The sequence below is a fragment of the Heteronotia binoei genome, chromosome 8, assembly GCF_032191835.1.
Source record: "Heteronotia binoei isolate CCM8104 ecotype False Entrance Well chromosome 8, APGP_CSIRO_Hbin_v1, whole genome shotgun sequence".
NCBI classification, from domain to species: Eukaryota; Metazoa; Chordata; class Lepidosauria; order Squamata; family Gekkonidae; genus Heteronotia; species Heteronotia binoei.
The window spans coordinates 78,470,385-78,487,390 of NC_083230.1; the positions used below are offsets into that span (position 1 = coordinate 78,470,385).

Consider the following 17,006-nt stretch of genomic DNA (forward strand, 5'->3'; position numbering starts at 1 on the left):
TAAGGGAAGATCTTGCCTCACTAACCTGTTACATTTCTTTGAGGGGGTGAACAAACGTGGACAAAGGAGACCTGATAGATGTTGTTTACCTTGACTTCCAGAAAGCTTTTGATAAAGTTCCTCATCAAAGGCTCCTTAGAAAGCTTGAGAGTCATGGAGTAAAAGGACAGGTCCTCTTGTGGATCAAAAACTGGCTGAGTAATAGGAAGCAGAGAGTGAGTATAAATGGGCAGTCTTCGCAGTGGAGGACGGTAAGCAGTGGGGTGCCGCAGGGCTCGGTACTGGGTCCCATGCTCTTTAACTTGTTCATAAATGATTTAGAGTTGGGAGTGAGCAGTGAAGTGGCCAAGTTTGCGGATGACACTAAATTGTTCAGGGTGGTGAGAACCAGAGAGGATTGTGAGGAACTCCAAAGGGATCTGTTGAGGCTTGTTGAATGGGTGTCAACGTGGCAGATGCAGTTCAGTGTGGCCAAGTGCAAAGTAATGCACATTGGGGCCAAGAATCCCAGCTACAAATACAAGTTGATGGGGTGTGAACTGGCAGAGACTGACCAAGAGAGAGATCTTGGGGTCGTGGTAGATAACTCACTGAAAATGTCAAGACAGTGTGCGTTTGCAATAAAAAAGGCCAACGCCATGCTGGGAATTATTAGGAAGGGAATTGAAAACAAATCAGCCAGTATCATAATGCCCCTGTATAAATCGATGGTGCGGTCTCATTTGGAGTACTGTGTGCAGTTCTGGTCACCACACCTCAAAAAGGATATTATAGCATTGGAGAAAGTCCAGAAAAGGGCAACTAGAATGATTAAAGGGCTGGAACACTTTCCCTATGAAGAAAGGTTGAAACGCTTGGGACTCTTTAGCTTGAAGAAACGTCGACTGCGGGGTGACATGATAGAGGTTTACAAGATAATGCATGGGATGGAGAACGTAGAGAAAGAAGTACTTTTCTCCCTTTCTCACAATACAAGAACTCGTGGGCATTCGATGAAATTGCTGAGCAGACAGGTTAAAACGGATAAAAGGAAGTACTTCTTCACCCAAAGGGTGATTAACATGTGGAATTCACTGCCACAGGAGGTGGTGGCGGCCACAAGCATAGCCACCTTCAAGAGGGGTTTAGATAAAAATATGGAGCAGAGGTCCATCAGTGGCTATTAGCCACAGTGTGTGTGTATATATAAAATTTTTTGCCACTGTGTGACACAGAGTGTTGGACTGGATGGGCCGTTGGCCTGATCCAACATGGCTTCTCTTATGTTCTTAAACAGCTGGGCATTGCAAGCTTCTCCCCCTGCCACCAGGTCTACTCAGAATTGGCAGTGGCTCTTCAGTGTAATATCCCACCCCCCTGGCTATGGGTTCCCAGGTTAGAGTACTCACTAGGCACCAGTTTTAAGGTCCATTTTGCAGAGACATGCTAGCTCAAAGCATCAACCCTTTATTTTCAAGGTTACACAACTCCAGCAAGAAACAGTTTTTAATTGGCCATATAAATGCTGAAAAGTGAAACTGTGCTCCACTCCACATTAAAATGCATTGCAGCACATACGACGCTGCAAGGAAAACACAGAATGAATTTTCCATTAAGGTCTTTGTGCCCAGATAGACTACTTCCAGAGTAGTCTATCTGGGCACAGTGACCTTACTGGAAAGTCCATTCCACATTTTCTTTGCAGCTTTGCAAGCCCAGAATTGCTTCCTGCTTCAGCTTGCCAAGACAAGGAAGAAGGAGCTGGGAACTTCAGCAGCCTGAGAGCTTCGAATGATAAGGACAGGAGAGGGAGGGGGGAGAAAAGAGCCCCATAGGCCTGATTAAAGCCCTGGCCTATGGGCCAGACATTTGACACCTCTGGTTTAGGTATTAGCTGAATTCTTCTCACTGTGATTCAAATTCTGTTTAAATTTACTTCATCTTGATGCATACCAATAGATGTTCACGTTATTATGAGGATTTTGACAACAGTTATGCTCCTTTATGTATGGAGATCAGAGTGTAGGGTTCCCCAACTTTTTTGAGCCTGTGGGTACCTTTAGAATTCTGAGACAAGGTGGTGGACATGGCTACAAAATGGCTGTTGCAGGAGGTGGAATCACAGACATAGTTATTATTTTTATTTTGTATGCTCAAATTAATTATTTTAAAAATGCATTTTGTGGGGGTTTTGGAACTGTCATGCATAGCTGTGGCTGGCTGCACTGCAAATTTGCATAACTGCCAGCTGGGTTTGCTAGCCCCCAGGTCACCCGTTTATGGAGGCATCTCCCCACCTCTGGCCAGCAGAGGAAACCCCAACCAGCGAGGTCCCCTCACAATGTCATCACACCAAGGATGTCATGCAGGGACACTGGTTTTAGGGCAAAACTCTATGGCTTGAGGGCAATTTTATTAGAGTTTTGAGCTCAAACCAGAGCATCCCCTACATGACATCCCCAATGTGATGATCCTTCCCCCTCCCTCTCGCAGAAGGCTCCCGCACTCTCCCTGCTACAAACCTACTGCCAGCCCTTGTATATTAGATATAGAGTAACAGATTGCAAAGCTAGCAAAAAAAATCTGGGTTTTTTTCCAACTTTTCCAGTAGAAAAATTGGGAAACGGAAGAAAAATTCTTATTTTTCCCTTAGAATGAATGCAATGCTGTTTTAGACAAGTGTTTACTCATTCAAAATGTGTAGCATGAAACATTTTATGTAATATGAGTTACAGATTAGATAATGATCATTCCTATTGTTTACTGTAGAGGTATATAACATATTTTCAAGAATACATTGTTTAGGTGAAAATTTGGGCAACAGTCAATATGCTATAATGTTCTCAATAATACGTTGTTGAAGAGTTCAGTGTTTTTAGTGTTATGAAGATCATAGTGATGTCCAAATATGCTGGCGGTCTTACGGTAACTGTTTTTGTCCAAATAATACTTTATTACAAAATCTGTTTTCTAACTTGAGTTGTTATTTTTCCCTCCTATTCCTCAGATGGCAAAAATTAAGATGTACATGCTGAGGTAGCAAAGGAGGCAGGTAGCAACTGTCTCTCAAGAACTGTGTATATTTGCAATTTTTGTTTGTACAAAATGAAGGCATTTGTAATTTTAGATTCCATAAGTAACACCAAACGGTACAATTTTATATGCTAAGTGATAAATTATACACTTTTATGTTGTTAGAGGTGAAATAAGATAAGCTGAACAAGAAAATAAATATTGCATGTGTTTGAATTTGCCGGTCATCTAACTTCCCCCCCATGCTTCTAAAATTTGCAGAAACTTTATATCTTTATTGAAGATTGATAGTACTGGAGCTGTATGTTAAGTAAATCTGTACCAGCTCCCCCTTTACAATTTTTTTTCTTGTAGAAAAAAATACTAGTGGATTTGCAAATTGCTATGTGTGGAGAGATACTGAAGGAGAACTGGAACAGACACTTAAGGTCAATCCATCAAGGAGATTTCCCACTGTGTCTGTGTGGCAACAGCTTCTCAATTTCCTTTGACTGTTTACCTTTATCATAGGGTGATGGGTTTCACAGGTGGGTTGGGGAAGCCAGTTGTCAGTGTAGCTGTCTTTTCTCCTTCCATTTATGATAGGTAATTGAGAAAGGGGAAGTTACAGTCAGGGCAGAGCAGCATTATACTGGTTAAGTATATTGACTGGTTCATGTAGGAGCATAGTTATTCGTTTCTGGCTTGGACACCATCATCTTATTTTACATAGATTCTTTAACATTTACTGAGACCAGCATTTGTAAACACTTGCAAAGGTATGCACTGTTCACAGTTTCACACTGGACTGATTGAGCAAGACCTGCTTGCATATTTAGAAGAATAATAACAACAAGCCAAGGGTTAGGCCAGGGGTGTCGAACTGATTTGGTACAAGGGCCGGATCTAACATAAATGGAACCTTGTCGGGCCAGGCCATGTCTATCATAAACTGTAATGCCAGGTAGTGGAGATGTAATTTGTTATAAAGGACACAGACAAACACAATTAAGGATTTTTTTTTAAATACAAACATGCTTAAAACATTAACATTCTTGCAACATTTGTTTGATAACTGACACATCTTGCTCTGAATTTCTATATTAAAATTTGAAAACAATTTCTGTGCTATAGAAGAAGATGATGATATTGGATTTATATCCTGCCCTCCACTCCGAAGAGTCTCAGAGCGGCTCACAATCTCCTTTACCTTCCTCCCCCACAACAGACACCCTGTGAGGTGGGTGGGGCTGGAGAGGGCTCTTACAGCAGCTGCCCTTTCAAGGACAACCTCTGCCAGAGCTATGGCTAACCCAAGGCCATGCTAGCAGGTGCAAGTGGAGGAGTGGGGAATCAAACTCCGTTCTCCCAGATAAGAGTCCGCACACTTAATCACTACACCAAACTGGCTCTCCTATGAGTATGCTGTTTATATGTGTATCTGTAAGCTGCAAATGTTCTTTCGATTTATTTATATCCATTACAGAGAAGAGCTGTTCATGAACATAACTTTTGAAAGCTTTACAAAATGTAGCAGCAAATAAACCCAATTGTGCTTACTTAAAGAAAACGATAGGTAAATCTACAATTAAACCTAGGAAGACAAGAGAAGCCATATTGGATCAGGTCAGTGGCCCATCCTGCTGGGCAGTGAGCTCCCAATAAAATGCCCAAATTGCAATCAGGCAACATTCCAGGGAAAGCACCATCAAGGGTCACAGAAAGATACCACAAGCAAGCCTGGACTTAAATAGATCAATTCTATCACAAATGCTGTTTCCTAAGATAATTAATATTTGCAGTATTAAATGCAACTTAACATTAGAAATAGTATTACTTATTCAGATCTTTTTTGACTTGTTTTTCATAACCTCAAGTAAATAACCACACTTTCCATGCAACCACACTTAAATGTAATTTAATGGCGAAAGAATTATTCACTCCAACCTGCAATGCTCAGAGAACAAACCACCCATCTATAGCAGACAATTGTGCTGCTTTGGGCTCTGCTGCTTTTGGAAATACAGCACATGAGGCAGCTTCCAGCCTTGATGGAAGGAAGCGCTGCCCAGAGGCCCCCGGAGAATCAATCCCGTCAAACCTTGCAGGAGCCCAAACTCTGCTCAGGAGCTCAAGAAAGCCACGTTCTGCATCACTACAGCATAGATCCCCACCAAAACATCCAACTCAACCCAGCCCTCCAGTGACGCAGCAGGGCCAGCCAGCTCGGTCTACTGAGCTCCTGCCTTTGCAAACCTGCTTGGTGGGGAGGGAAAGAGGCTGCTTTACCTGAATGGGCGGGTGATTTAAAAAGGCACCAGAATGATGCAAGGCCACTTAGCTCTGCCGATTGAACTCCTGTCTTTGCAGATCTGCTTGGTGGGGAGGGAAGGAGACCAGGACGGCTGCTCTATCCCAACAAGCACACAATTCAAAGAGGCATCAGAAGGAAGCAGGGCTAGCTGGCTGAGTTCCAGCTTTTCCAAACCTGCTTGGTGGGGAGAGGAAGAGGCCAGGCAGCTGCTTTACCTCAGCAATTCAAAGAGGCACCAGGATGACGTGGGCTCCATGGACTGAGCTCCTGCCTTTGCAAATTTGATTGGTGGGAAGGGGAAGAGACCAGGGAGGCTGCTCTGCTTGAACAGGCATGAGATCAAAGAGGCACTGGAACAACACAGGGCTAGCTGGCTCAGTCGACTGAGCTCCTGCCTTTGCAAACCTGCTTGGTGGAGAGGGGAAGAGGCCAGATGGCTGCTCTACTCTAACACGCGCACAATTTAAAGAGCCCACAGAATGACGTGGAGGCTGGCCAGAATGGTCGAGTGAGTTCCTGCCTTTGCAGAACCATTTGGTGGGGAGGAGAGGAGGCCCCCCTGGGCTGGATTAAAGCCCTGGGTGGGCCAGGTGTGGCCTGTGGGCTGTATATTTGACACCCATGGGTTAGGCTGTGAGTGAGTGAGAGTGTGTGTGTGTCCAGCCCAGGTTTACCCAGCAAAATTTCCCTGATTTTTCTTTCACATTTGCCTTTGATTGGTGATCTTGAACTTAGACTTCCCTGATAGCAGGCTGATACTGACCAAAGTACATGTCTGTTTGTCTGTTCTTGCACTGCCACATAGGAGTTGTAGTTATTTTTCTGGGGAAGACTATAATTTTGTAGACAAACACATAGCCCTCAGTCTGTGCCATGGTGCCTTCACATGTTCTTGAAGTAACTTATGTACAAAAGCTCACAGTGCCCTGCTGCTTCATGTTTTCCTCTGGGTCTTAGGCTCAAAGCATTGACCATGAGATCTCTGTAATTAATGTCAATACATCAAAAGTAGGTTTGCAATTTACAGATGTGCACACCTGAACAATACCTGAACAGCATATTCAAGATTGGTACAGCACAGACATTGTCTGCAGTTTTTGATGCAATAATTCATAGCAGGAGTGACATTTATCAGAGACTAAAACAAAATATTGCAAGCGTGCTAATGTTTTAAGCATGTTTTATTTTAAGCAAAAAAAATCTCCATGTTTTTCTGTGGCCTTTGTAAAGTTTATACGTCTGCTACCTGGCATTACATTTTATGACACACATGGTCCGCCCTGACAAGGTCTCATTTGTGTCACATCCGGCCCTCATGATAGATAGATAGATAGATAGATAGATAGATAGATAGATAGATAGATAGATAGATAGATAGATTGTCATTGTTCTCAAAAAAGGAAAATAAGAGCAACGAAATGAGGTGCTCTTCCACAAACATACCAACACATCAACACTAAAAAAAAGACATATACATAAACCATTTAAATACATCTAAAACAAATAACCATTCATAACCCTACATTTAGCCTACATCTAAAACAAATAACCATTCATAGCCCTGCATTTAGCCTAACCACAGCACTTGGATAGAAGCTGCCCTTAAATCTATTTGTCTTAGTGTGAAATGAGTTTCACACCCCTGGCTAAAAGCTTTCTTTGCTGCTTATGCTGTGTATGGTACCTTAGCGTGTAAACAGTATGTGAATTGCCCTTCCACGTGCAACAAATCTGTTCTTCTTTAGTCCTATACATAGTATTCCCAGTAAGTGGACAGCTTGTAACCATTCTGCTTTCCTGCACAATGACCTGGTGTGACTATAACAATCCAGTTAAAACCGGATGGCATGCATCTTATTAATTCCGAGCACAGATGTTCTTCAGAATAAGCTAGTGCTATTGTGGGATGAATTTATATAGTGTTTTGACTCTCTAACCAATTTTATGGCATGCTGCTATGAAAATTGTGGAAGCAGCAAAACCATGCCTGTAGTATGCAATCAGATTGTCTGCGATAAATGAAAACTCTTGGGTAAGCAGCAGAACATTATGGAATACTTTGCATTTGCTAGATCTCATGTGCAGTATTAGGTTTATAAGAAAAGATATGCCAGGCTTTAGTAGGTAGACATCACCAACAATGCAATATAAAAATGTAATAAATGAGCTCTGTAGTAAATATTTAGTATACTGTTAGATGTCACTTGATGCACATAGTGTACCGGATTCGCTTCAAGGTGCTGGTTATCACCCTTAAAGCCCTATATGGCCAGGGTCCTGCATACCTTAGGGACCGCCTTTCCCCATATATGCCCCAGCAAGCACTTCAGTCTGGAACCCCAAACCAGTTGAGGGTCCCCAGCATCAAAGAAGCTAGGCTTGCGTCAACAAGAGCCAGGACCTTTTCCATCGCTGCTCCTAGCTGGTGGAATGAGTTGCCGGAGGAGGTGAGGGCCCTGCGAGAGCTCACACAGTTCTGCAGGGCCTACAAAACGGCACTCTTCCACCATGCTTTTTCATAATGACATCTACAGCGATGGATTGGACCCAGAAACACCACCAGTGGCTTGTCTGGGACCTCCAGAAGTTTAAAAATTGACCAGTCTGATTACCACCACTAATATCTTGTTGTTCGGATACATCGAATTAGCACCAAATGTTTAATGTTTTTATATTTAATATTGTTTATATTTATTGTAAAATGGGTGGGCATGCTATTGCTAACCCTCATATTGTTAGCCGCCCTGAGCCTTCCTTGGCAGGGAGGACGGGATATAAATTAAATAAATAAATATTAATTCATGTGCTGGTGGTGTTCTCTGATTTCTGACCAGATTTAACATTTATATTGATGATATAGGAAATCAGAGGAAGATTTTGCTATTTTTTTAGAAAGAGCATGCTTAAAACAAACATTTTCTTTAGTTTTTTAGATTGTACAATATCAATTATGAAATTATAACTTACGATTTAAATTTATTAACCAAAACAATACATTTAACTAAAAGTAACATTTAGAACGATTGCACTGAAACCATTTGTATTCTAATCCATTTGTATTCTTTTTTCTTGAAACCATTTGTATTCTTTTTTTTGGTTTGTTTTTGAGACATGCTAACTAATATTTATGTTGAACTTGGCAGGATTCTGGTTTTGGCAGAGTTATCTTTTGAGTTCCCAGCATGTGCAGCATATATGTAATTAGAGTTAGTTTTTAAACATTGTGTCTGAATTTTGGATGTGTTTGATTGTATAACTATTTTAATGCCTACTTTTCTGAAACCTGGGTCCTGAAAAATTATTTTTCTCTTGATTTAAAACCTCCTGAAGAGACTAGGTCCTCTCAGCTCATTTGTAGTCTGTCCCTCATCTTGTTATTTAGCCAGCCAGGTCTAGCTATTAAAACAGCCAGTACTAGTACTTTGTATAGCAATGTGCTTGCAGCTTCAGATCTGCTTATTTTACATTAATGACTGATGGCATATTTGAACTGAGGCAGCTACTAGGTTGCCATGGTGTGGGCTCTAAGCCTCACAGCCTCTCTTTGAGTCTACCAGTGGTTAGTCTTTTCCTCCTTGTAGCAAAAAAAAAATAATAATCAGAAAACACTCAAAAAATACTTCACTGGTTTTATTCAATAAATGGTTTTCTGAATTTGTTGGTTCCTTTGAGTATATGTTTTCTTTATTGTATTTGTTCTTTGGTTTATAGGAGTAAAAAGCAATATTTTATGTGAGAACTATTATCTTCTCTCAAAAGACTGGTACACTGGACTAATTCACACATACCCTCATCTCTTGTGCAAAGATTCATACATTAAGGTCTCAGTGTTACCATCTGGTTTGGAATCCCAAAGGAGGAAGGAACAGACATCCTTGCTCCAGGACATAGCTTTTAAAAGTGTCACAATAGTTCATATTTTTTACAGCAGTTACTCTCACCTATTAGGCAGAGGCAGCTGTTCCACAGTAAGTAATATACTGTTGCTTTCTTAATAGCTAAATTCTGCTGCTGAGGAAGTGTTGGTATATGGTAGTGATAGATGCTTCTGTTCAGGAGAACAGAGCACAATAAGATCACAGATCTCTGCTCCAACTGGTGGAAGGTATCCTATTCTCTTCAAGATTCAAAAACAGGCAGAGATAGAGTTAAATATGTTCCTTCATTAAGAGCAAATATTACCTGAATCATCTCATTACCACAGGAAATTTTTTTCCAGTTTCTCATTTAGATTTAAGTCCAGGTGCACTTTAGAGACCAACAAGAATTTCACAGTATTAGCTTTTGAGAGTTAAAACTCTCAACTCTTTGACTCTCAAAAGTTTATACCTTGAAACTCTTGTCGGACTCTAAGGTGCTACTGGACTCAAATTGAACTGTTCTACTGCAGACCAGCATTAAACTCTGAAACTAATTGGTCAGTCTATTTATTTATTTGTTTAGAATGTTTCAAGGCTGTCTTTTCAGAGTCAAGCTTGAGGCAGTTTACAATTTAAAACCACAGTATTAAAAAAAGAATCCATCAGGCATACGCAGCATAAAAATGGTCCATAAAACAGATGCAGAGCATTAAAATGCTGCTAAGGAAAGGTCCCCTGTGCAAGCACCAGTCATTTTCGACTCTAGGGTGACCCTGCTTTCATAACGTTTTCATGGCAGACCTTTTTACAGGGTGGTTTGCCATTGCCTTCCCCGGTCATTACACTTTCCCCCCAGCAAGCTGGGTACTCATTTTACCGACCTCGGAAGGATGGAAGGCTGAGTCAGCCTCGAGCCGGCTACCTGAACCAGCTTTCGCTGGAATCGAACTCAGGTTGTGAGCAGAGGGCTCCGACTGCAGTACTGCAGCTTTACCACTCTGCGCTGCGGGGCTCTGATTGCTGCTAAGATAAACCCCTAATTAAAAGCTTGTGTAAAAAGATGTGCCTCATGCCTAGGAAAAAGTAGAGTTGGCACCAGGGAAGCCTCAAGAGGGAAGGCATTCCAAATAGCAAGGGGCCACTACAAAAAATGCCCTATCTCTAGTTGCTCTCCACCTCACCTCTGAAAGCAAAGACCCAGAGAGCAGGACTTGAGAAACTGGTGGGCTGGATAGTATAGGAGGAGGTAATCCTTCAGGTACCCTGGCCTTAAACCATTTAGGACCTTAAAAGTAAGAACCAGCACTTTAAATTGAAACAGGAAATGGATGGGTAGGCAGTGCAGATCCTTCAGGACAGACGTGATGCAATCCATGTACGCAACCCCTGACAGTAGCCCAGGCACCACATTTTGCACCAGTTGGAGTTCCTGAATGGTTTTAAAGGTAGCCTCATGTACATCACTTGGATGTGATCAAAGGATGGATTGCTGCGGCCAGATCACTGTTTTGTGGGATGGCAGTAGCTGGCCAGCCATCTGGAGCTGATAAAAGCCACTTTGTGCTACAGAAGAGACCTGAATTTCCAACCATAGGCAAGGGTCTGGTGATACCCCCAAGCTATGAACCTGCTCCTTCAGGGAGTACAGCCCCCTCTAGAACAGATTGGTTCTGCAGGCCCTGAGCAGTTTGTCCTTTGACCAACAGCACCTTCATCTTGTCTGGACTGAGCTTCAGTTTATTGGCCCTATCGACTCCGTTATCTTCTCCAGGTGTCTACTTAAGACTTCCACAGACCCACTTGGTTTAGCTATTAAGGAGAAATAGAACTGTGTCACTTGCATATTGGTGGCACCTCCCTCCAAATCCCCAGATGATCTCTCCCTGTGGGTTAATATAGACATTAAAAACATGGGAGAAGAGATGGAATCCTGCAGGATCCCATAGCATAACTGCCACAGGACCAAACAGCAGTCCCAAAGTTCCCCCTTTGGGAACTGGTTGGTCAAGTAAGAGTGGAACCACTAACGCATAGTGCCCTCTGCTCCCAGCCCAACTAGCCTTTCCAGATGGATACAATAGCTCTCCCAACCTTTGACGGCGCACCACTGAAACCAGCGCGCCAGGTTAAGAGTTTGGGCGTTTTACTGGAGCCTTCATTATCAATGGAGGCCCAGATAGCAGCCACTGCCAAGTCAGCATTCTTCCACCTGAAGTGGGCGAGGCAGTTAGCCCCCTTCCTGGAGCGTCGCGACCTCGCAACAGTGATCCATGCAACGGTCACCTCAAGATTGGACTACTGTAATGCCCTCTACTTGGGGCTACCTCTGTGCCGGACCCGGAAGCTGCAGCTGGTGCAGAACGCGTCGGCCAGGCTACTATTGGGGCTCTCGAAATGGGAGCACATACGGCCGGGGCTGCGCGGACTGCACTGGCTGCCAGTCACCTACCGAGTCCAGTACAAAGTGTTGGTTATTACCTTTAAAGCCCTATATGGCCGAGGACCAGCCTACCTAAGGGACCGTCTCTCCCCATATGAGCCCCAGAGGGCACTGAGGTCAGTGGGTAAAAATAAAATGACCATCCCTGGGCCGAGAGAGGTCAAACTCCAAAACACTAGAACATGGGCCTTTTCAGCCGCGGCTCCTGCACTGTGAAACCAGCTTCCGGAGGAAGTGCGGGCCCTGCGGAACCTTGACCAGATGGAACCTTGACCATCTATAATACGATCATGGAACTATTTAAACTGGCAGAACCAGCGCCAGAACAGTTATTGCTGCCAGACACATTTAATGTGATTTGAATTATGTATTTTAACTTAACTAACTGGTTTTTATATGTTTAATTTTTTTAATTGTTAAATTTAAAGTTTTATCCATTTATGTTAATGTAAGAATTGTTGTTAGCTGCCCTGAGCCGCCTAGGCGGGGAGGGCGGGATATAAATAAAATTTATTATTATTATTATTATTAATAGTTGAAGGCATGGAAAGCTGCAGAGAGGTCCAGGAGACTCAACAGGGCTGCATTCCTCCTGTCACTCTCCTGGCAAAGGTCATCAATCAGGGGGCCATGGCTGTCCCAAAGGCAGGCCTGGATCCACATAGAAAAGAGTTTACATCATCATTTCCTTCAAGACCACATGAACTTGTGTAACCATCACCCGCTCGAGCATTTTGTCCAAGAATGGAATATTGGCCACTGGGTGATAGTTGTCCAGTTCAGAGGTGCCTTCTTCAGAATGTGTCTCACAACCACCTCTTTCAAAGCAGTTGGAACTAGGGATGGGCAAGGAATGGGAAAATGTTGGTGTGTTGGTTTGTGGTTAATTTGATTTTCTGCATCAGAGGTTCATTTCATGATTCGTATGGTTGTCCAAACTGGTTCGTGGTTCATTGGCTCATTTGGTTCAGGAGGTATAAAACTCACCAGGTGTCTTCAGCCAGCTCTCCTCCTCCTGTGTCCAAGTTTGGCAAAGATTGGATTTGAAATGTCTGAGTTATGGCCCCCCAAAGCAGGGGCCCCCAGGAAAGCGCAGCTTCAGCTCTCAGGACAACTAGCTGTTCTCTCTTCATGCTGCAAAGCGGAAATAGCAGAGTCAGGCTGCCTGCTTCCATAGAGCAGAATGGGAGTTCCAAGACTGGCTCCCAGAGCTGTCAGTCAAGCTATGGACAACTGCTATGGGTGTTTCTAGGGCTCCCTGAAGTCTACCCCCAGCATTGAATCAGTGCCAGTCTGCCTGGGAAAACAAACCACAAAAATGAACCAAATGACCCACCAAAGAAAAAACGTTTGTGCTAACAATCATGAATCAGTGTGATTCATAGAATCATAGAGTTGGAAGAGACCTCCAGGGTCATCATACACAAATAGTGGTTTGTGGATTGGTTTGTGCCCATCTCTAGTTGGAACTACATCCTCCCTGCAGTCAGGCATTTATTACCTCCTGGACCCAGTCACTCAAACCAGCCTGGAATGATACAATCATCCATGAGGGGCAGGGGGCAGGACCAGTACTCCCTCTAAGCTGTGGAGTCTTGTGAGCAAAAATTCTACTTTGTGAGTGAATGGCATTAAAGTTGTGAGCTCCTGCATTAAAGTAGTTGGCTCTGGGGTCATTTTTCCTGAGCTAAGACAAAAATGTGTGAGTTGGACTAACTCAGCTTAGCGGGAACACTGGTCAGGACTGGATGTGGTGCACCACACACTTCAAAGCACCTTGTCCACTATCAGGTCTCACCAACTGAGAGTCAGCCATACAGCTAGGATCAGATTGCGCTCCAATATCATCCTGAGATTGAACCAACTGTGATGTCTTAACCTGTGGCAGATGTGAGCAGCTCCCCCCCCCCCCCCCCGCAAAAAGCCCCTTCACAATTCAGAAAAGCTCTGCCAAATGTCATTGTGCAAACACAATGGTGGAGAAAAAGTGAGCTTGCTTCTCTGCCATCACTTCCACCTAGTAGGCATGATCATTTTCTCTCATCTGTGTTCAATCATACTTTGGTTCAAGTTTGTCTCGACTTGCTCTCTAACTGTCTACCCAGTTGTTTCATCATCCAAAGCTACTCTGTAAAACCAAAGGGCGTTCTGAATTTGGTCAAAGGAGAGAGAGGTCTTGGAAGCAATTGTGTCTACGGCCCAGGTAATCTCCAGATTCCACAGGTCAGCCAGAGCTGTAACAAGAGCACCAAACTTGCTGATCAGAAAATCCCCAAGAGACATCAGGAAACCCCTCTGGATCCATGAACCTCCTGGGGCAGACGATCCTAATTGTCCCACCCTTGTGGAAATTCTGAGTATCCATGAGTCTACATGTCACCAGATAATGATTGTTTCATGACAAGGGCAGAATGGAAAATTTCCCCATTATCAGAGAATTTATATCCAGAGAAAACCAAACCAAGTGTATGGCATGTTTTTGTGTATGTACCACAGTGTTCTGGAACACTCCCGTGGTTGTCATGGTAGCCATGAAGTCTTTAGCTGCTCCTGTCAGGGCAGCCTCATCATGAAAATTGAAGTCCACTAGGACAGCAAACATTGGGGCCCTGAGTGCCATGTCTGAGATTGTCTATCTTCTTATCACTTATCATATAACTGGGAAACCTGCAAGGGCATGCAGGGAGCATCTTATTTCCCCTTTCCAACTATTTGCAAGTCCCACTCACCAGATATATGCCCCTCAATCTTCAGTTTTCTCTTCTTCCCTCCCCTGGCAGCCTCTGCCTGGGAAAACTATGGTCCAGTTATGTGGCATTGGCTGCCAGGCCTGGTTGGGTTGTTGGAACTGGCAAGAACTTGTGGGGGGTACTTCACTTTCCCCTCCCCACATTATTACTTGCTTCCCTCCTCCTGGCAACCCCCAGAGCCTCATCTTTCTCTGCTTCCTTTTGTCATTCCCACCTAGCAACCAACCTACCTTCTATCTGACCCCCATCTTCAGTTATATTATTTGCTTCACTTATACCTCACCTTTCTCCACAGTGGGAATCCAAATTTATTTATTAGTTCACCTTTCCAGATTGGCTCAGGGCAGCTCACATCAGGAATAAAAAAATTACATAATTTCTAAATCAACTGACTCAAACATAAAACCAAACAAACCAACTGACTGACTAAAAATCCAGATGGCAACCATTTCAAAATCCTGGTAGCTGACCAATAACAATAAATGATAGTAATTGTAATCAGTCGCTACTTCAAAGTGGGCCAGCATGGGACAGGAAATACCAGTGTTCAGTGATGTCCACCACCTCAACTAAAGACCTGGTGGAACAGCTCTGTTTTACAGGCCCTGCAGAATTGCAGCAGGCTCTGCAGGGTCCAGATCTCTAGTGGTAGTTTGTTCCACTAAGCAGGGGCCAGGACAGAAAAAGCCCTGGCCCTAATTGAGGCTAAGTGGATATCATTTGGGCCACAGACAACTAGAAGATGTTGCTCAGCAGAGCATAAAGTTCTCTAGGGGGTATACAGGAAGAGGCGGTCACTTAGATATGCTGGTTATTCTCTCCTTCATTTTGTCCTCACAAAAACTAAATGAAATAGATTATGCTGAAAATATGCAACTGGCCCAAGGTCAGTAGTAAGCAGCAGTCTCTAGTGAGTCATTGAAGTCAGGTGGTAGCAAATCACTGATGGTTGCTATTGGTCTGGCTCTTGTGAGTCCTCCCTCAAATTTTTCTGAAAACCAGTTTTTTTTTTTTTCATGTTTGTAGGAAGAATCTGTCTTTTCTGTTTATGATTCCAATCTCTGGATTTATGTATCCACAGACATGGCTATGATGAGAATTAGATATATTGGTGATTCTATAGATTACATTTTTTTGGAGAGGAAGAATTTCCAGTGGTGGTTGGTTAAGCTGTGGATCAGTTACATATGTCCCTGAGGAGCTTGTAACAAAAATTTTCACAACAGTATGATGATCATGGACTTTGACTTGAATATATCTGCTAGCTGTTTTGAACAAGTCAAACAGCATTCTGATAACACTGCTTCAGTTGTATGCAGGCTTTGAAGCTCCCTCAAACTCTCGCTTTTATTTCAAACAGTCTTTTACCCTAAAATGCCTATTCTTTTATGTTTCAGGCAGGAAAGACCCACAAGCATCGGAAGGACCGCCTTCAGGATCTCATTGACATAGGCTATGGCTATGATGAAACTGATCCTTTCATTGATAATTCAGAAGCTGTGAGTTAATTAACCTTATTTATTATATCTGTATCCTATTCTTCCTTCCAAGAGCTCCTGGAGTGCCCACATAGTCTTCCTTCCAGACATCAACTGTTTGTACACCTGCTCAACTTTGGAGATAATGAAGCATCATAGATGTTTATCTTAAAAGATACACATTATATCACTGCTCTGTAGCTTTGGGTGGGGGTACTCTAATACTGATGGCACTGTAGGTGTCCCTGTCATCATTCAGTTTGCTTTTAAACTTTGCTTTTTGTACTGGCAACAATTCTACCAATATAGTGGTATAAAGATATATAATACACTCTAATACCGATGGCACTGTAGGACTCCTTATCATCTTCATTCAGTTTGCTTTTAAGCTTTGCTTTGTGTGTTATACAGTTCTGGCAATATTTCCACCAATATTGTGATCTAGTGCTCTCTCTCTCTCTGTATATTATATATCCTTATACCACCATATTGCTGAAATTGTTGCTGGTACACAAAGTAAAGCTTAAAAGCAAACTAAATGAAGATGATAGAGAGTCCTACAATGCCATCTGTAAGGTGGTATAAGTGAATGTCTCTCTATATAACCTGCCCTGACCTGACTAGCCCAGGCTAGCCTGACCTCATCAGATCTCAGAAGCTAGGCAGGAAAAGTTTTTTGATGGGAGACCTCCAAGGAATACCAGGGTCAAGATGCAGAGGCAGGCAGTGGCAAACCACCTCTGAATGTCTTTCCTTGAAAACACCAAAGGGTTGCCACAAATCAGCAGTGACTTCTTGGCAAAAAAAAAAAAAGCTGTCTCCTGTTCAGGACTGTGTTTTGCAGCATAGTAAATCATTTCTTGTTAGTGAAGAGATAGCAGTCTGTTAACCTGACTCTTCCATTTTCTTCCCAGTATGATGAATTAGTTCCAGCATCCCTGACTACTAAATACGGAGGATTTTACATAAACACTGGAACTCTGCAGTTCCGCCAAGCCTCTGACTCTGAGGAGGAAGACTTTACTGAAGGCAAAAAGCATAGGCCATCTAAAGTGAGCAATTCTAGTTTTTTCAGAACCAGGTTTTTATACATTGGTGTGCTTGCTTTGAAACCTTAAAGCACTTCACAATGGTCACTGTCTTCCAAGCTTCATGTCAAATTACATATTTAAC

At 42.9% G+C, this 17,006-nt stretch overlaps 1 protein-coding gene across 1 annotated transcript in view; it reads left to right on the plus strand.

Annotated features, from left to right (window-relative positions):
• UBN2 (ubinuclein 2) overlaps window positions 1-17,006 on the plus strand; it is an 80,828-nt gene that overhangs the window by 9,677 nt on the left and 54,145 nt on the right. Inside the window, exons 3-4 of the mRNA XM_060245317.1 lie at window positions 15,753-15,854; window positions 16,748-16,885. Of these exons, the coding sequence (XP_060101300.1) occupies window positions 15,753-15,854; window positions 16,748-16,885 (240 nt within the window). The remainder of the gene's footprint in view (window positions 1-15,752; window positions 15,855-16,747; window positions 16,886-17,006) is intronic.